Source organism: Corylus avellana, chromosome 3 (assembly GCF_965113065.1).
Source record: "Corylus avellana chromosome 3, dhCorAvel1.hap1.2, whole genome shotgun sequence".
In the NCBI taxonomy this organism is placed as follows: Eukaryota; Viridiplantae; Streptophyta; class Magnoliopsida; order Fagales; family Betulaceae; genus Corylus; species Corylus avellana.
In genome coordinates, this window is record NC_142492.1 from 23,746,397 (window position 1) to 23,766,467 (window position 20,071).

At 33.5% G+C, this 20,071-nt stretch overlaps 1 protein-coding gene across 3 annotated transcripts; it reads left to right on the top strand.

Moving 5' to 3' along the window:
* Positions 1–6,430: 6,430 nt before the first annotated feature.
* On the top strand, positions 6,431–19,476 carry LON2 (lon protease 2). Of its 3 annotated transcripts, none has more exons than XM_059585418.2 (18): positions 6,431–6,648; positions 7,237–7,352; positions 7,446–7,554; positions 7,685–7,854; positions 8,862–8,953; positions 9,369–9,548; positions 9,658–9,741; positions 10,585–10,712; positions 11,342–11,543; positions 11,633–11,839; positions 13,029–13,159; positions 13,392–13,605; positions 14,328–14,630; positions 16,643–16,837; positions 17,457–17,702; positions 18,487–18,588; positions 18,979–19,105; positions 19,209–19,476. In XM_059585418.2, exons 1-17 carry the CDS (start codon positions 6,542–6,544, stop codon positions 19,060–19,062), a joined length of 2,670 nt encoding a protein of 889 aa, XP_059441401.1. In that variant the 5' UTR covers positions 6,431–6,541; the 3' UTR covers positions 19,063–19,105; positions 19,209–19,476. The 3 variants fall into 3 exon arrangements, with proteins under 3 accessions (XP_059441401.1, XP_059441402.1, XP_059441400.1); XM_059585419.2 differs by having other exon boundaries at positions 18,979–19,079; XM_059585417.2 differs by having other exon boundaries at positions 18,979–19,476.
* Positions 19,477–20,071: the final 595 nt, after the last annotated feature.

Here is a 20,071-nt window from a genome sequence, read left to right on the forward strand (position 1 = left end):
TATTGAAAGTTCTGTACTCTTAACAGTTTTACGCCACCCCATTTTTTTGGTGTTTTATATAAACTATGTATCTAAGAAAATGAATCACATGTTTATATAAGAGCAGTAGATAAATCATTACAATTTTTTATAAGTGAAACTTCCTTTCGTTATTGTTATCGTTACAGATAGAATACTCTCAACAGCTTCTCTTTGATTTTTTTTAAATTTAAGAAATAAAACTATTTTTTGCTTCCTTATCCAAATACACTAAACAAAAGTTTCCCTTATTTTTTCTTGTACTATTCAAATATTAATTCTTTGCAAAATGCAAGTTCCCTAAGTACCTTGACATTTTTTGGTGTTAAAATAGAATTTCAACACAATCCCTAATAAAAAGCAAATTAAGAGAGGAGAAAATAAAAAGAAATATTTTGTGTTAAAATAATGGATAATAAAGTTAGAGTGTTACACAATATATAGGTAGCACTGTAGCTTACATAATGTTTAAGGAAAGCATATGATATCCGCTGCATGTGACTATTTGAATTTTTTTTTTTCTATATTTAAAGATGGAAAAATACTATAAAAAAAAAAAAAAAAAAGGGCCTGCTGAGAATGCTATTATTGCGTCGGCCAAACAGTATATCACCATTTTATTTGAGATATTGCATGTTCCAATAGTTTTACACTCACTTATTATACACACGTAGGGCTGTTAAGTGAGCGAAGCGTCTCGCGAGCAAGTTCGGGCTCGACTCGCATAAGCTCAGCTCGTGCTCGACTCGAATATTAAATGAAGCGCTTCATAAACGCAAATCCTGGCTCGAATATTAAACGAAGTAAGCTCGGTTCGACTCGGCTAAGCTCGTGAATAGCTCGTATAAGCTTGTGTATATATATATACATAAAAACTAAGTAATACATAATTAATTATAAATCTCATAATTATTAAAACCTTAAAATTGCATTTATATTTAAGCGTTAGAGAATGAAAAATTCTAGACCCTTCGTGATCAAAGAGAGAGAGAGCAATCATTAAAAAGACCTCGATTCAATTAGAGCAGACCCAAACGAAAGGAAGAAGAATCAAGCAGAAACTATTGAGAGAGATTGCGAAAGGCATAAACTATTGAAGAATCAAACAGACCCAAACACTATCACTACCTGTCTGGTGAGCGAGAGTGAGAGAGTGAGAAATGAGAGTTCAGGTGGAAGATCCGTTGTGACTAGTGAGGGGGATTGAGAGAGAGACATTAAAATTTTTTTTTTTTTTTGTAGGGGGCGTTGTCCCAATGCAGACTGAATGCAACCTGTTAACTTGTCTCACATTGTTAAGAAAACATCAATCTCCAAGTTTGCTTATCTATAAAAGGATGCATATCCTCTCTCTTTGAAACCAAATGCCTAACTGTATTAACTCAGGCTACATACTCGACTAGCCAGGCTAAGCAAATACTTATATGTAAACTAACTTCTTAAGCCGTTTAAGAGTTAAACAAAAACATTAAATATAAGAGCCAGCTCGCAAGCTAGCTCGGCTCGACTTATTATTAGCTCGAGCTCGATTCTTTTGGCTCGCCCTTGAGCTCGAACTCGAACTTGAATAAAATTTAAACGAGCCAAGCTTGAACAAGGAAAGCTCGTTCAAGCTCAACTCGTTTACACCCCTATACACACGTCACACCAACTTATATGACATATTTTAAGTAATTTATACTTTTATTTTATTTAAGTGATTGCCATATAGTAAGTCACATAAAATATGTTATTTGGTGTGATACCGTGAGTTGTGATAACCACCTTGCTTGTAGACCTTAGCATACTTTTAAGAAAGGCCTCAGTTTTAGGTACTGAATGTATATTTTACTTTGAGAAATGCGTATATTTTTTTAATTTTTTTTTCTAAAAGTTTATTCTGTGTTACCATCTCATAAATTGGTGACACATTTTTCATGGAATAATGACATATCATTTGGGAACCAACTTAAAAAAAAGAAAGAAAGTGTAACACTTCTCACTTTATTGTAAAAATGAAAAAAATAATAATAATAATAATATAAGCCAAACGGGTTACTCATGGCTATGGGTTAAGCAGTTTAACCCATTTATTGAATGGAGTTAATTCGGGTAGATTCAAATCCAATTGTACAAAATATATCTCGCCAATTTCGCGTCCAATTTGCACGTATATCAAAAATTACTAGCGCTAATAACACTGGCCGAGGACGCGTGTTTGCAGGGCTGGATTAGTATAAAAATGGGCTTTTCTTAAACAGTTTCATCCAAACCCAAAAGACAAGCTTACGCTAAAGACAATTTGGGGGAGGGGGGTGGTTTCTTGGAAGGTTCATGGTTAGGAAAGTGTATGTGGTCGCTTATTGCTTCCAAAAAGGTTTTTAAGGCATCTCACTAGAGTTCTTATGTTTAATCATGTTTGATGTGACGTTGTGTAGCTCCATCTTTTTTAAACAAAATAAAGTGGAAATCAAAGTTCAGTGTGAGCAAATCATGACTTTGATTAAGGAAGCCACTACCCAACTATATCTTTTTCTCTATTAATTCATAAATAAATAAAAATTCGATAATTATTATTTACAAAGTATTTTTTTAGTGTTTAAAGACGGAACACTTCCTTTTATAAATTGAAAAGTTAAACAACAAAGAATGTGATGTAATTTTACAAAGACTCAGAAAGAGGTCAACTTAATTTTTTGAATATAAAAAGAAAAATAAGGCAATCAATCATTACATTATTGTCTATCCAATCTATTGTCGTTTTGTTGACTTTCTCATATAACAAAAAAGGGCCCACGAGCCTATTCTAGTAATCTTGTTTCATAGCCTGTTTTATGTTTACCGACATTGGATAAAAAAATCCACCGCCCGATCCACACTTCACATTTTAAATGATAGATTCATATTAAGAAATAAATAAATATATTTATTAAAAAGGAAGACGATGATACATTGTGGAAATGACAAAAAAATCCACGCAAGGGGAAAGAGAGATAATCTGTATATATATATATATATATAGACAATGGAATGATGTTTTAATCTTATATAAAACAAAGGAGACAAATAGAATAAAAGAGTCATAATTCATTATATTAAATTTTTAAATGTAAATCATATACTTTTTTTTTTTTTAATAACAATTTTTTTTGTTTTTTTTAACGTATGGCATGTGATTGCTCACTTGGTTAATAGAATTAAAGTTACTTACTTTTTATATAATTTGAATATAGATTCAAATTTTAAATAAGTCACTTTGTCAGTTTTCCATCAAAATTAATGGTGTCATAACTCTTAAGTCACTTGTTTCTCAATTGACACATCAATGTCTATATCAACATCTAATATCAAGACTACATCATTAAGTGTCAACTCATTCATTGAAAAAATAAATAAAGAAAAAAAAAAAAAAAAGGGCGAAACTACATGAACAAAAATCATATTTCTTCATCATCATAATTAATCTTTTGGATTTGTAGTATCAAAGGAAAAATCTGTTAACTTTAACATTGATATTAGGTGCCGGCATGAACCATAATATGTCAAATTATTCACACTTGGCAAATGAAAAACGTTAATTTTGACCATAAATGAACTAATTTAAAATTTGGGAAAACTTAAGCACTTTATTATTGAATCAAATGAAAACTCAATGACTAACTATGAATTTTTCCCTTTTAAAGACATAAATGAAATAAGAGGGCTGCTAGGTGTCTCAAAATCCTTCTCAAATGATATAAAAAATATTATTTTAAAAAAGAGTTAGAAACAAATAAGAGAGAATGAGAATTTTTTAAGAAAAAAAAATGCTTGCTACATCATTTAGAAAGCATTTTAAAAAAAATTCCTTGAAATATCTAACATTATCCAGGAAATTATGATGATAGTTAGGGTCTAAAGAATAATTACCTGTTATATGGGGTGTTTTTTTTTTTTTTAAATAAGATTTTTCTTTTGTTATATATATATATATATATATATAGAGGGAATTTGACATGTTTTTGGATTTGGCAAAAGTGAGGGTCGGCAAACAGGAAAGCGATCTCTTATTAGATCGTACCAACTTGTGCGAAAAAAAGACCAGACAAGAAACGTGGGTAATATCATCTGGTTTGTATGGTCGACACTCATCAGCTTGGTCCCGAAAAAATAATTACGAAAGTACACCCAATCGAATCCATCGTGTCCTCCCATTCCCTATCCTCATATCCCACGTGGCATTGAATTCAGTTGGCCGACGTGCCGATCCTACTTGCCTGACGTTTGCGTTGTTGACGCAGCCATCCTAATGCGGTACGCAGCAATGACGCGTATCACACACCTTATCCGCAGGATCCGACGGTTCAGAAGTGGCGAGAAAACGACGTCGACAGTCCGATCACGTCTTTCCATTTTTGTTTTGTTTTCCAAATTTCCATTATCTCCCTTGTTATTCTCCGGAGACCTCAATGGCTTCACCACTGTCATGCGACAATAAAGCATGAAAAAAATATTTTCTAATTCCGTCAAAAAAAAAAAAAAAACACATGTTTATTAATTGGTTTCAAAATATCTCTTGCAGGCATGCAATGGCTACCATGCCCCGGCAGTCAAAAAGATCTAATGGCGTCTTTAAGGAGTAGTTCAATCGGCTGTGAACCACGCCTCATGAAGTGGAAGTCACTAGTTCGAATCCCCCCTCCCCCTTCTCTTGTGTGAACATATAAAAAAAAAAAAAAAATCTAATGGCCAAACAATAATATATATATATATATATATATATATATATATATATATATATTATTTTTAAAATAATAATAAAAAATAATTAATATAATATAAAAAATAAGAATGTTGAAAGTTTAATTTTTTTTTTTAATAAAAATGACAAAAATGGAAATAAAAGCATAGTCAAATAAGCATAAACTCTTTCATCAAATCAATATCGGTTTCTAATAATGCTGCCCCGTTTCATATTGTTTGTTTATTTAGTAAAGCGTGTGATATAAAAAAAAAAAAAATTAAAAAAAAGTGATTTTAAAATATGTAATTTATAAATATAAGTTATATTTTTATCTTAAAAACTTTGTATTTTTAAAAACGCACCCTTAAATGTAAATTTGTATACATTTGTAAAAGTGCACAATCAAACAAGAAATTTTTTTTTTATTTAAAAATATATCTCTTACCTTTAAAATCGCATAGTCAAACAGGCTTTTAATCGATTTAGATTGTTGTTGAATATTATCTAATTTTAGAAAAACAATTACTCAATGATTTTGATAACTTTCTTCGTATGTCATTTGTTTTATTGGGAAAGTCAATAATTATTATCTATTTGTTTCATTACAGTCAATTTAAGAAGCCTAAACTTATTCGGTCAAAAAAAAAAAAAGAAGCCTAAACTTACAAATTAGATTTGACTGCTATTAAAAATGAGTCTGACTTTCATTTATATTCTAACCCCTCTAAATAAAAAAAATTATGGTTTCATCTTATATTGACATTGTATTTTAGAACTAAATAATCAATAAGACAACTCTTTTAAACTGAATGATTTAGTAAAATAATGGTAAAGGGAAATGATATTTGTTTTTTTTTTTAATCCATTTAAAATGATGCTTCATAATTACCTATATTCTTGCTGATTAATATTACAATTATAATTTTAACAAATAACATTTTTTTTTTAAAAAAAATATTACTTTCATAAGGTTTTTAAAAAAATATTGGGAGAACATTCGTCCCACCCCTAAGGATAGGTTCGCCCCCTGTCTACAACCATTGTAATTATATGTTTAAAAAATTAGTATAACTTAATTATTTTAATAAAGAACACGTCATCATCACCAACACCAACCATACAAGACGTCAAAACATTATCATCAAAAGTGTATAAAGGTGTGAAAAGGTTGACAATTTTTATATCATTTGTGAATTTAACATAAATTTAATATAAAATTAGCTAGGTAAAAAGTCGGTTTAATTATGTATCGTGGCCTATATAATCTTTTAACTATATTTTGATATAATTCGAACCCACACGCAATATAAAGACTGAAAATTTTGACACGATATATAAACTCAGATATAAATTCAAAATAAAATTAATGAATTAAAGTTGAAAAATCTGATCCGTTTAATTACATGAATTGAGTTAGAATTGACCATATAATATAAATCCCATATCTCAAAATAACTCAAATTCCATATACAAATATAAATTGATAGACATTTGTTTGATTCTCTTTAAAATAATAAACATCATGGGGCATTTAAGATTTTTTAGGCGAAAATTAGAAATTGAGAATTATCATGGGGGGTTTTGCATGAGGCGAATTAGTAGAGGGGTAGTTCGAAAAACCATAAAACACAAGGGACTTAACCAAAAAATAAATTTGATATAAATACGGGGAAAAAATACAAACGACGTCTTGTTTAGGTTGTACTCCTGACTGAACCAAACCAACCCACACGTGCCCACCTTACCTTTCTTCTTCTTCTGCCGGATCTCTTCGGAGAAAAAAAAGAAATTTTTTGTCAGAGTGTGTCCTGAGTTGCAAACATGGCCGAATCGGTGGAGCTACCGAGTCGCCTCGGCATCCTTCCCTTCCGTAACAAGGTCCTCTTACCTGGCGCCATCATTCGAATTCGATGCACTTCGCCCAGCAGGTTCTCTCTCGCTCTCTCTTGTTATTCAAAATTCGACTATGTATTTGTTTTCCTTGAGAATTCAGATTTCTCTGTTGAATTTATTGTTTTTCTTGGAAAGTTTGGAGGCTATGATTGTGGTTTTCGTTTGGTTGCTTAGAAAATTCGGAAAATATGGATTCTTAACATTTCGAGCTTTTCTCTTTGTTGATTGGGAACTTGAGGAAACAGAGACTGCAACTGCGCTAAGCTGAGCTTAATACAACTAATCGGCTTGGAAGTCAACTTCTCATGATATGAGATTTTTAAGTTTTTAAGTTTTGTAGTTCGTTTTATTTTTCTTCGGTTTTCTTGGAAACCAAACGGACGCTTGTAGTTTTCCTTTTTTATTCGAAACCTAGTCGTTGAGTAATTCTGCGTTTGGTTGCTTGGAAGTGGTTGGAAAAGAAAGGAAAACGGGAAACTTTTATAATAAATTTGTAATTTCAATGACTCAATCCATAATTTGACAAGTTTTGTTGTATTTATCGCATTTGATATGCAACCAAGTGGAGAATATGGGTTTTTATTGCTTAATTTAACACAAGGTATACTTTGGCGTTAATGTAGTGTGAAATTGGTGGAGCAAGAGCTGTGGCAGCGGGAAGAGAAGGGATTAATTGGCATTCTTCCAGTTCGTGATGCTGCCGAGTCGACAACAGCTGTAGGCCCTGTGTTATCTCAAGGTGATCTTTTGACCTATTGACCCTTTGGGTATCCATGAGTTTGCTTTTGTTATCTATGAGTTTGTTTATTTATTTTTTTTATGGAATTTTTAGGCGTGGGAAGTGATTCCGGAGAGAGGAGCTCAAGAATTCAAGTGGGTACATCTGATTCTCAGAGGCTTGATGTCAAAAATCAACAGGAAATTATTCATTGGCATACAAGGTATGTTTCACAACAGCATCTATCATGTTCTGTAGTGGATATTGTTTTGCTAGCATTGTTAATGTTGGGTGTTTTCATAAGGCAGAATGTGAACTGTGAAATCATAGTGATTTGTTATCTTATTTCTCAGGGGAGTTGCAGCTCGTGCTTTACATTTGTCAAGAGGAGTGGAAAAACCGAGTGGGAGGGTCACATACATAGTTGTCCTTGAAGGTTTATGCAGATTCAGTGTCCAGGAACTTAGCACCAGAGGAACATATTATACTGCACGAATATCTCCTCTTGAAATGACAAAGGCTGGTAAGTTGTTGGTTACGTTCTCCCCTGTGTAAGTATGTTGATGAAAATATGTACATGGGGGTATTTTATGGTTTATTGGTTGACCCACAAGAGATGAAAGGTTTTAACATCTAGCTGTTGTTGTTGTTTTTTTTTTTTTTTTTTCCCCTGGTTTTAGTAGTGAGTATAGTGTTCGTATGTTAAATCGATGTTCAAAGCTACTTTTAAGACACAAGTAATGTGCAGTTATGTATATCAGTCTTGGTCTGACTAATAATCTGTGTCTGTCTCTCACTCTCTCACACACACATGCACATGGATATCGCTGAATAATGACTGCCCCAAAGCTGACCTGTTGGGAACTCTATGATTCTTTAATTGTGGTTTATAGGAAGAATTTGTTTTAAGTTCAAATATAAAGGTCACGACTTAAAGGCTACTCAGGCATCAGTAAGTTTAAACTATCAGGATGTAAGCCAACTATGTTTGTTAATGCCCCCTCTACTTGCAGGCCCAAAATTGTAGTAATTTCTTGTTCAAATGGCAGTTCTTTGAATATATAGCCATACATCAGAACTGTATTATTTGTTCTCAGTCCAAGCTCTCTTTCTTTTTCTCAGTACATTGTTCCTTTATGACTTTGACTTAATAATGCCTCCTCAAACCTGAACCGATTTCTAGCTCTATAGTCAGAGGTCCTAACATCAAATATTTAGAAAGGGGTTTTCAAATGCTTAATATACATAAAAAGTTCAAGCCATTATACTAGGGGACCGATAAACATAGAATTTTATCCTTCTATTCCCCTGGTTTTAGGTGAAGCCTGTGGCTTAGGTGCTAGATAGAAATTATTGCTTAGGATGGTGATTTGCACATTAAATCCTTGCTGCTGCTTCACCTGTCTTGTTTTTGATTCTTTCATGTGGTTTATGCTGTTGTTCCCAGTCACAAACTTGCTTATCATGAGATTACAACTGCCTTGTCTGCTGAAATGCTGAATCATTTCTGAATTCTAAAATCTTAACTAGACATGGAGCAAGTGGAGCAAGATCCAGATTTCATAACATTGTCTCGTCAATTCAAAGCAACTGCCACAGAGTTGATTTCTATTCTTGAGCAGGTAAATTTTTTGCTAGAATCTGTTCACTTCTCTGGAAACCCTTTTGAAGTGAGCTTTGGAAATGCTTGAACTTTTTATCTTTTTCTTAATAGGAAAAGCATGTCTAGGGGCATCTGTCTTAGATTTCTAGCAGCAGTTTTCTACATATCTGAAATTTTTTCATAATAACATTTCTTCTACTTATCAAAAAAAAATTTAAGATAAATATGCTATCATTAGTGAGTTCTTAGTTGTGATGACAAAACTCTTTTGTATAAATATGTTGATTCCAATCTTTTATTTGGTATCAATTTTTTGTGAGGCTCTCGTATATGAATTTCACTTATTCGAAGAGACTTTTCTTCTTGTTTCTTGTATGCATATTTATGTTGCTATTGTATCTGTCTAGAACTCACATTTTCATATCTGCCCATAGAAACAAAAAACAGGAGGAAGGACAAAAGTTCTTTTAGAGACAGTTCCTGTTCACAAATTGGCAGATATCTTTGTTGCTAGCTTTGAGATAAGTTTTGAAGAGCAACTATCTATGTTAGATTCAGTTGATCTGAAAGTAAGGCTTTCAAAAGCTACTGAATTAGTTGACAGGCATTTACAGGTAACTCTTACTTCACTTGAGGTTGACATCTAGTGCATTTGCGTCCTGGTCGTTTTGATGCTTCCCCTTCAGCTTTTATTTTAATCATGTTAATGGTTATTTGTGACAGTCAATACGTGTAGCAGAAAAGATTACGCAGAAGGTTGAGGGACAATTATCGAAATCACAGAAAGAATTCCTTTTGCGTCAGCAGGTTCATTTTCTCACAAAAATTATAGTTTTAAAAATAAATATATAGGAGAAAATAGATATTAAAATTTCCATGATTGTTCCTCCTACCCCTCCCCTACTTTTTTAGGCCCCACATTTCTTGATGGGGGTTGCTCATTAAAAAAAAAAAATCGTAATGGGGTTTTGCCCCTAGTGCCCATTCCCATAGAGGTGGAGGGATATTTTTTAATTTCAAGTTGATTGCTTAGAACTTGCAAATGCTTGTTCTGTCAAGAACATTTTAGCAAAACAAAGGTGGTTTTAGAGTTTCCACATCTCTTGAGGTGCAAACCTCCATTTATTAAATGCATGTGTCCAACACTACTGTGAAGCATTTGCCTTATAAATTTAGAAAGAAGAAACCGATTTAGCAAAATGAACCTTTCAAGTCAAATGTTGTTCCATTTTTCAGAGGTAAGGTGCATGCGAATTAATTCTTTTAGTATTCGTATCCACACTATGGCTCTGTATGTAAGTGACCAAGGGATTTAGCCTAACTGCTTGAAGAGTAGGCACCAGGCTGTAATTTAATTATGAAGTCACACCTCATTTCTGATCATTGCCATTCTTTTCATCTTAATTCTACATATCCACCAGAAAATAGAGACTTAAAACTTGTCCCTTTCAATATGTTGTTACTTTACTTTTTTTAGTTTAGTTTAATTTAATTTATTATTGTTTTAGAATAACTATAATTATTGCTTCTATCTTTGTATTTGTTTGTATTGTGTTGTGCATTGACATAAGATTTATATTGTTCTTGTCTTACCTTTAGCTACCCTAATTATTTTTCTTCCCTGGCTACTCTGTCTCAAACATATTCCAGATGAGAGCTATAAAAGAGGAGCTAGGTGACAATGATGATGATGAGGATGATGTGGCTGCCTTGGAGAGAAAGATGCAAAGTGCAGGAATGCCTTCAAATATCTGGAAGCATGCACAGAGGGAGTTAAGGTATTATCTGTTCAGAAATGTAGATAAAGGGTGACTGTCTTCTGACAGGTGGACAAATATTATAGTATGGCGGTAATAGTAGTTGATTCTTTTCATACTATGGATATTAGTAGAGTTTTGACTTAATATTCACCTAAATTTTGAAATTTTATTAGTTATGTAATTCTGAATCAGTAAAAGAAGAAGAAAAGCCATGGGATAACATACAAATTCACAAGGACTTGGTTGTATTTTTGAGCTTTATAGTACCTATTTGGGGGGGGGGGGGGGGGGTTGTATAGAATTGGGACAGGAAGGTTACCTCTGTTGTGTTGCACACGTGTTGTTTAATAGAGAAAAAGTTGAAGACAAGTCTTGGACGAACATATTTTCATTGCTTGAAACATATAATAAGTGTGACGGCGACACCTAAGAGAGTTAATTCCACATTGGGTGGGAGGATTGCCCACATTGAGTGGTTGTATTTTCATTGCTTTTGCTGAATTCTTGATGTTTGTCAAATTGTCTTTAGTTTTATTTCTCATCTATGCTTTGATCAAGTAGCAGAGTTCTCATATATCAAATTATAGAAACTAAGTGGGGACTTGCTTTTAATTATTTTGTGAATTTTTTTTTAAAAAAAATCTCAGGAGGCTTAAAAAGATGCAACCTCAGCAACCTGGATATAATAGTTCACGAGTTTACTTGGAGCTTCTCGCTGATCTGCCATGGCAGAAGGCCACTGAAGAAAATGAGTTGGATTTAAAAGCTGCAAAAGAACATCTTGATAGTGACCACTATGGTTTACACAAGGTCAAGCAACGGATTATCGAATATCTGGCTGTTCGCAAGGTTAATTAACTTTGCCTACTAGTGTTTTAATGTTTTAAATTCAGCTTGAATTTGATGTTTATTTGGAGTGATTTCTTTCTGTGCTACAGCTTAAACCAGATGCAAGAGGTCCAGTGTTGTGCTTTGTGGGCCCACCAGGTGTTGGGAAAACATCTTTGGCGTCATCTATTGCTGCTGCTTTGGGCCGAAAATTTATGCGCATATCCCTCGGTGGTGTTAAGGATGAGGCTGATATTAGGGGGCATCGGAGAACATACATTGGGAGCATGCCAGGGCGTCTTATTGATGGGTTAAAGGTGGATTTTCTTTTTTTGTAGAATTTTATCTAGAATTCTTGTTACTTATTTTGATATATGCCTTATCATATGCTTGCAATGGGGTGTTGCTGCCTTTTAATGGTTTGAGGAAATTGAATGGCAGTTTGATAGGACCCAAATACTGAGAGCTAACATCATATAACCCAATTGATAAATTGTAGAATATGCTAAACTTCTATCTGCTGTTTTAGTTTTAATTGGGGACTAGCAGCATTGATTTTTTTTTTAGAGTAAACCTACCAACTAAAAAAAAAGTACTAAGAAAAAAAGGAAGAGTGTTGAATCAATATTTGTGAATTAGGTTCATCCTCCCTACCTTTACAAATATATAATGCAGATGGTTTAGATTAAAGAGAGCCCAATTTCTTATCTGAGAAATCCTCATGCTTTGTAGTCAATGAAGGATTATGCAGATACCGATAATGTGTAGTAGATTTCCCTGGGTTAATTCTAGAACTGTTAAACAGGTAAAGGACCTATGTCCACAATTATTTATTCTCATGCTCAGCATGGTCAGTTCATTGTAAATGGTGTTAGTTGTGATTTATATTGACGTATAAACCTTGAAGTTTCGTCCTCTTTCAGTTTAGAGGTTTTTAATGCATACTGGCAATGTTGTGTGTGTAGTCATGAGTAAGCATCTTTACTAATCTATTTCTTGTCGCACTATCATCGAGCAAAATTGTAGCAACCTCATTTACTTGCCATGAACTGGCCCCCATGGAGTGGCTTACAACTCATTGCAATGATTATTTTCTGCAGAAACTGCTAAAAAGTTATTCTTGACCATGTTCAATTGACTGTTCAGTATTGTACCATCTGCAGATTGTTTGTTTAGATCGTCAATAGTTGAAATTATACAGCTTAGAGAATTAGAGCCATGTGCTGATGAAAAGAATCTGAATGACTTTGGCAATGATACCCTTCTATGTGAGACAAATCATCTGGATCCTGATACTTTTAATTTGGATAAGGAGACATCTTTGGACCCGCTAATAGGTCTAGGCAGCCAGCTGACAGGCTTCTATATGTGATTGTTTTGTATTGCGCAGGGATTATTTATTGCTTGCTCTTTTTTTTTTTTTTTTTTTTTTCATCTTGTATTTCGTAATTTGAACCTAATGGGGGTGATGGGTAGACTGAAATACTTATTCATTTTATGTTTTAGAGAGTAGCTGTTTGTAATCCGGTCATGCTGCTGGATGAGATTGACAAAACGGGTTCTGATGTGCGAGGGGATCCAGCTTCAGCTCTATTAGAGGTTCTTGACCCAGAACAAAACAAAACATTCAATGATCAGTATCCTATTTCTTCAGGATGTGTTTAGTGACAGTTATGATGGCTATATTTTATCTCAATCTAATCTATTAGCAAGTATTGAAAAAATGATAGAATTTCGGACTATATTAAACATGTAAATTGTATTGTGATGCATTGCACAGAGTATATACATGTACTGGAAGCATCGTCACACCATAAAATTCTTATCAACGTGTAGTATTCACAAGGATTCCTTAACGAAGACCTTTAGCTATTTGAATGTTCCATTTGACCTTTCAAAGGTGGTTTTTGTGGCAACTGCAAATAGGGTGCAGCCTATTCCTCCAGCACTCTTAGACAGGATGGAAGTCATTGAGTTGCCTGGATATACACCTGAAGAAAAGCTTAAAATAGCCATGCGACATTTAATTCCCAGAGTTCTGGATCAGCACGGGTTGAGTTCTGAGTTCCTTCAAATTCCAGAGGTAGTGAATTCATTTATATGGTGTTTTTATCAAGTCCCAATTTGGTTAAAAATTAATTTTGATGATTATCACATCTTATTTCAATCTGAAAATGGCACCATGGTTTCAGGTCTTGTATTAAAATATTATAGGGAAAAGTATACTTTAGCCGCCTGAACTATCACCTATTTTGCAATTATGCCTTCAAACTTTAAAAAGTGATATTGAGGCCATACATACTACCATTGTGTGTCAAATTAGACACTTCTGCAATTTTTCTTTCCAAACCCTTGAAGTTATTAATAAATATAAATTAAAAAATATATAAAAATAACCATTTGAAAAAAAAATTAAGGGGGCTAATATAAAAAGGGCCACACCTTTTTGGTGTTTTTTTATTTTATTTTTTATTTTTTTTTATTTTTAAATTTGTAATAATTTTAATTTATTCAAATATTTATTTTTTAATAAATTTAAGAGTAGTTTTGGGAGAAAAAGGCAAATGTGTGGTGGTAGCATGAGAGGCCGTGGTGTCACTTTTTAAAGTTTGGAGGTGTAAGTGTAAAATGGGTGATAGTTTAGGTAAAGTGTATTTTTCCCAATATTATATACCATGATCATCTGTTAATGTCTCTGTTTGGTTCTGATTGCTTATTAAAAAAAATTTCTTTGTTGTTTGGCTCTATCACAATTTACCATCATACAGGAGATCTGTTGTCATTAATTCCTTTCTACTGTAATAGGATATGGTGAAACTTGTTATTCAGAGGTACACTAGAGAGGCTGGTGTTCGGAATTTGGAGAGGAACTTGGCTGCCTTGGCTCGTGCAGCAGCCGTTAGAGTTACGGAGCAGGAACAAGCTGTCCCGCTAAGCAAAGATGTGCACCAGCTTACTTCACCACTGCTGGAAAACAGACTTGCTGATGGAGGTGAAGTGGAAATGGAGGTCATTCCAATGGCTGTAAATAATCATGAGCTATCAAATACATTTAGGATCGCTTCACCCTTGGTTGTGGATGAGGCTATGCTGGAAAAAGTATTGGGGGTAATGATCTTCTTATCATTGTTTTTCTTTTAGGTGCATTTTATATTATTTGGATACTTCATTTTGAGATTACTTCAGATTTTTATAGAAATTAGAACTGGTTGGTCAATTTGCATTTAATGCAAACTGGATCATGTGCTGTTGGACTCGTCAGCTGCGTAAATGCGTCTGTTGTGTCCAGATTGCTGCAACTTCTTTATGAAGTAGTGCTTGCTATTGAAGCATCTCAGCAGCAGGGCTCTATTTGAACATCTATATACTTAAGAGGGATTTGCGAGAGAACTTTATTCTGTATTTGTACTTTAAAGGGTTTTAAAAGGTTTATCTTGAAGAAAAAATAATAAAATTGAAGGATTGGAAGTGCATTTTTTAGGGTGATTCATCTAAGTTACCTCTTAGAATGTCTTCTGTTTAAAAGAAACTATTACAAAATTGGTGTTATAAAATTAATTTTAACATGGGAGTGAGGTAGGCGTGGCTCTGTAAATTAAAACCTAAGGAGCAAAGTCTAAATAAGATATTTTTAATTTAAAATATAATAATATTTTATATTAAATGTAATGCATTCTTAAACTTCAATTTAAAAATCATTTTTATCTCTTTTTGATATGCGAAATAACTAATCAAATTTTTTGTATTAATATATTATTTTCAATAGATAATATAACTAATTCATTTAATCTTTCTTGTGATGTAGTCAATTGTAAATGAGATTTAAATAATTTTAGTTTTGAAAAAGTTTCTTTTTACAGAATCAATTGTTATGGGTATTGTCAATAATATAGCATAAGTAATGCATGTATTGGAAAATGGTACTGTTTATAATCTTCTATAAGCAATGCATATATTTGGAGAAGAATCTAAATCTTTTTATAATATTCGGTGTTCATTTGGACTATTAGCTTATGTTTGCAAATTTCTTTCAACATTTTTAAATCTGACATCAAATTTAGACCATTAATATAGAATATATGTCATGTTTTAGAAAAGTTTCAAGATTAAGATAATTTTTCCAATCATTTGAAGATATTAATTTTCCAACCATATATGAAAATGTCTTTGTTTTTTAAGAAAGAGTTCGATCTACTATGTTGATGAAATAATTTATTCTAAAAGATTCTTTAGCTAGTTTCGTCGTTTCATCATTAATATTTCTATCAAATTGTTTATTTCTATGAATTATATATTTTTATATGAAATATAGATTCTATTTCCATTTCAACTGCAATTTGTTCAGAAATCAAAACAAACGTAAATCTACTATCTCTATAATTTTTCAAATAAGAAATAAGACCTTTTGATAGATTTTCAACTAAAATCAGTATATCAAGATAATGTATGAGAGAAGTCGTAGTTTTTGTGAGTGGAGAAGAAGTGGGAGAGGGGCTAAGAGTGAGATGAGAGATTGATAGGGTAGAGGAGTAGAGTTGTCAGTGAAAAAGAGGAGGAAAAAGAATTAAAAAATGAATAGACTTTTTTATTTTATTTTTATAAGTAACCATCAGTCTTATTAAAATGATAGACTTTTTGGAAATTGCTTTCTAGAATTATATCACATTAAGTAGGTTAATTTATCCTTCTAAAGAAAGTAAATCCCTATGCTCAAAATGAAGCCTTCCTCTCTCTCATGTGTTTGGTAATTAATTGTTTTTTGCTACGTAACAGCATATCATTTGTTAAAATATGCTATTATTAAGCATATCATTTGTTAAAATATGCTATTATTAAGGGGTTTTATTTCTTAGGGGACCTTAAGCAACTGCCTTAATGGCCAAGCCATCAAGCTGGTTTGGATTGAAGGATCCTTATAGCTAAAAGTAGGTGTTTTTTAGAATTATTATTCACTGGAGTTTTGGGTTATATCGTGCCCTGCAACTTGCCTTTACATAACCATGAACTCATCATGTATGATGTGGCCCAGAAACTAGAGCAAGCTTTTTGTATAACGGAAAATACTTGGTTTTTCTCAATATTTAAGTAGCTTTTGTTTTTTTTTTTTTACCGTAATTCAGCCTCCAAGGTTCGATGATAAAGAAGCTGCAGAACGGGTTGCAACTCCTGGGGTATCTGTTGGGCTTGTTTGGACCACATTTGGTGGAGAGGTCCAGTTTGTAGAGGCTACATCTATGGTAGGAACTGGTGAATTACATCTCACAGGGCAACTTGGTGATGTTATCAAAGAATCAGCACAAATAGCACTAACATGGGTAATCTATTATTCTGAGTTATGTTGTAAATTATTTAGTTCCCAATTAATCATCAATTAGTAAGTCTTGCTGTTGCCTCATTGAGTGTGCTCTTGAATTGTTTGATTAAATATTAGTGTGTGATGCAATTTTCAAACTGATAGTTCGAACGACCAAAGTATGTGTATCCATGTAAGAGGTGTTTTTTCTTTATAATTTGTTGAAGAATTTCAATTGTATCTCTTCAAGATCAATTGCATCTAGCTTTAACTTTCTTACTTTTCTCAAAAAGTTCACAAAGTTTTCGTTCTCTTTTTTGCATCTTCATTTACAACCTGAGACAACTAATGACACTAAAGAATAAAAGCTGTAATCCCTACGTCCCCCCTTTCCTGGCCCACAACTTCAGAAAAAGGAAGAACACTAGAAAAAAAAAAAAAAAAAAAAAAACCCAGCTCAATTCCTTTCTCTAGTTGGACCAGACATGTTGTACTGTAGTACACGCCAATGTGCAGCATACCCTTATGTGATTGCAGACGTACTCACAAAACACTTTTCCACTGCTACACAACTTGTTTCTGTCTCATGCAATTGTTGGTTTGAAATTATTGACATTCAAACTTTTCCTTGTTTCTTTTAGGTTAGAGCCAGGGCAGCAGATCTTAAGTTAGCAGCTTCTGATGAAATCAATATCCTGGAGGGCCGGGATATTCATATACATTTTCCTGCTGGGGCTGTACCTAAGGATGGACCCTCCGCTGGTGTGACTCTGGTAACAGCACTGGTTTCACTGTTCAGCCAGAAAAGAGTGAGAGCAGATACGGCAATGACTGGAGAGATGACTTTGAGGGGTCTTGTGCTACCTGTTGGTGGTGTCAAGGATAAGGTATGCCGTACGCGTTACTCCATGTCTTCCTAGTCTCATTTGCAATAGGTGAGATTTACTACATTAGTCTCTTTGGATGTATAATAAAGATTATGGGATGTAGGTTTCATTATTAACCTTTTCCCTTTCTAATTGACCTGTGAAATACCTTGACTTGAATGCCTTTTGGATATGTTATCAGGTCGAAGTTATATCATGATCTTTGTCACTTCTTGTCCTACCTATCTTTTTTATATAAACCATAGGATGCAAATTGATTACCGTAGTTATAACTTATCTAGTAATTTGATTTTATTTTCAAAATTAAAAATGGAGGTTTTGTGTGAAATGCATAGTGTTTCAACTTTCAGAATGACTTGAAATAAATACAAAGTTCAATCAATGTAAAATAGTTTGTGTTGTTTATTTTATGTATTTATGATCATTGTGCTCCATGTGCATGTCTGATCTGCGATGCCATTGTGCAAGTGTGGTTTGTGGAACCACACAGGCGATCATATAATCATTACTGTTGTACACCACGGTTTAAGAAAGGATTTTACAGGTTTATTACATGTATCAACAAGATCTTTCCGTCATTTCTCGTAAACTGTATTTAAGCTTTTGCTTTTGGAAGGGACCACCTTGTCTTGACCATGAAAATTTGCTACAAATTTTATACATACATGCATACATTCAGACATATGCATGAGATATGTAGCCAATGAGTTCATACGTGGCAGTCTACAACGGAATTGTATTGTATTGTATTTTCTTTATTTATTTATTTGAATATATACTGCAGATTTTGGCAGCACACCGTTGTGGTATCACAAGAGTTATCCTGCCGGAGAGAAATTTGAAAGACTTAGTTGAAGTACCAGCAGCTGTCCTTGCCAGTCTGGAGGTATTTTGTTTTCATTTTACCAAGGTTTTTTCAATATTTCATTGTGGGAGCGTTCTTTCCAGTGTTAATTCTTAGGCCTGGACTTGAGATACAAAATATGTAATACGAAGTTGGACTTGAATGCAAATAGGAAGAAAATACCCGTTTATATCAAGTTATGGAAGGCAATAATCAGGGATTGACCGGGAATGGACTGATTATGATTTTCCATCTTCTCAGCTCCTTAGGTTTGATGATCAAATGTTTGACTAGTTTTTCCTTCACTGCTTCAACGCATGCGTAGATTGCTCATTACTTGTAGTGCTTGATTAGGTCTTTGTTTTCGCCGCATGAATTTGTAAGAATATTAAAAATGTTAAATACTTTTTCACTTCTACATTTTGGCAACAGATTTTACTTGCTAAGCGAATGGAAGACGTATTGGATCAGGCTTTTGAAGGCGGGTGCCCCTGGAGACAACACTCAAAGTTATGACAGGACCTTCGAGGCATGTAAGCAAAACAAAACAAAATCTCTGGTAATTAAATTTCTCCGCTTGTTGCCAAATCCCTTCGGCGTACGAGATTCCCTTGCATTTGGCTGCCGCCCATGGTAATCAGAGACTGAAAAATTGATTTCAGCGACGACATGCTCTGGCGAAAAGGAGTTCTAACTTGATGTGGAGGGACTCACTGATTCTGTGTTCGTGTTGGGGCATTGGATGGAAATTCTTCCAGTGTATCTCTCTCCTCTATGTATAACTAATCTGTAAGTATTGAGGTGAGCAGCTTGCTTTCTTGTTGTTTTTCGGCCTGTTTTCCCAATCGCTTTCTATCTGTAACAATAAATTAATTGATTTCTTATGATGTATAAATACCATTATTTGAGCGAGAGAATACTTGCCCATCCGATTCATTTTTTCCTGCTAAAAGATTCATTTAGCACTTCTATGGAAGAATTTGTTTGCTCCATTGGGTAGCCAAGAAAAAGGGTGGGATACATTTGAAAGCATGAGATCTTATTCTCAAATTTCTGAGTCTCAGTGACCACGATTTTATTTTTTTCGAGCCAATACATAGAAGGGAAGGGGAAAAAGAAACAAAAATTGAGCCTATTCTTTATCAAGAATTTCAATCCTATACTTAATTGAGCCTCAAGCACCTCTTCCATCTCATTTAGGCAAGCTTTTCATTGTCATTGGACGAAAAATAAATAAAAATCAAGCAAACAAATCAGCAATGTTTTCCCACTAGTAAAGAATTGAGGCTTGGAGTTAATATGTCACTTAGTTTTCGACGTGACTTGCAAATTCAACTCAAATCAACACGGAATAAGAGGGTTACAGTCGAGGGGTCTAACTTATTTAATTAAATGAATTCAATTAGAATTAATTTATATAGTCTTATAATTGTTCCTCGACATGGCTTGAATATAACACGTGACATTAAAAGCTAGCAATTTTTGACATGATTCATAAACTCAACATGATTTCAATACAAAATTA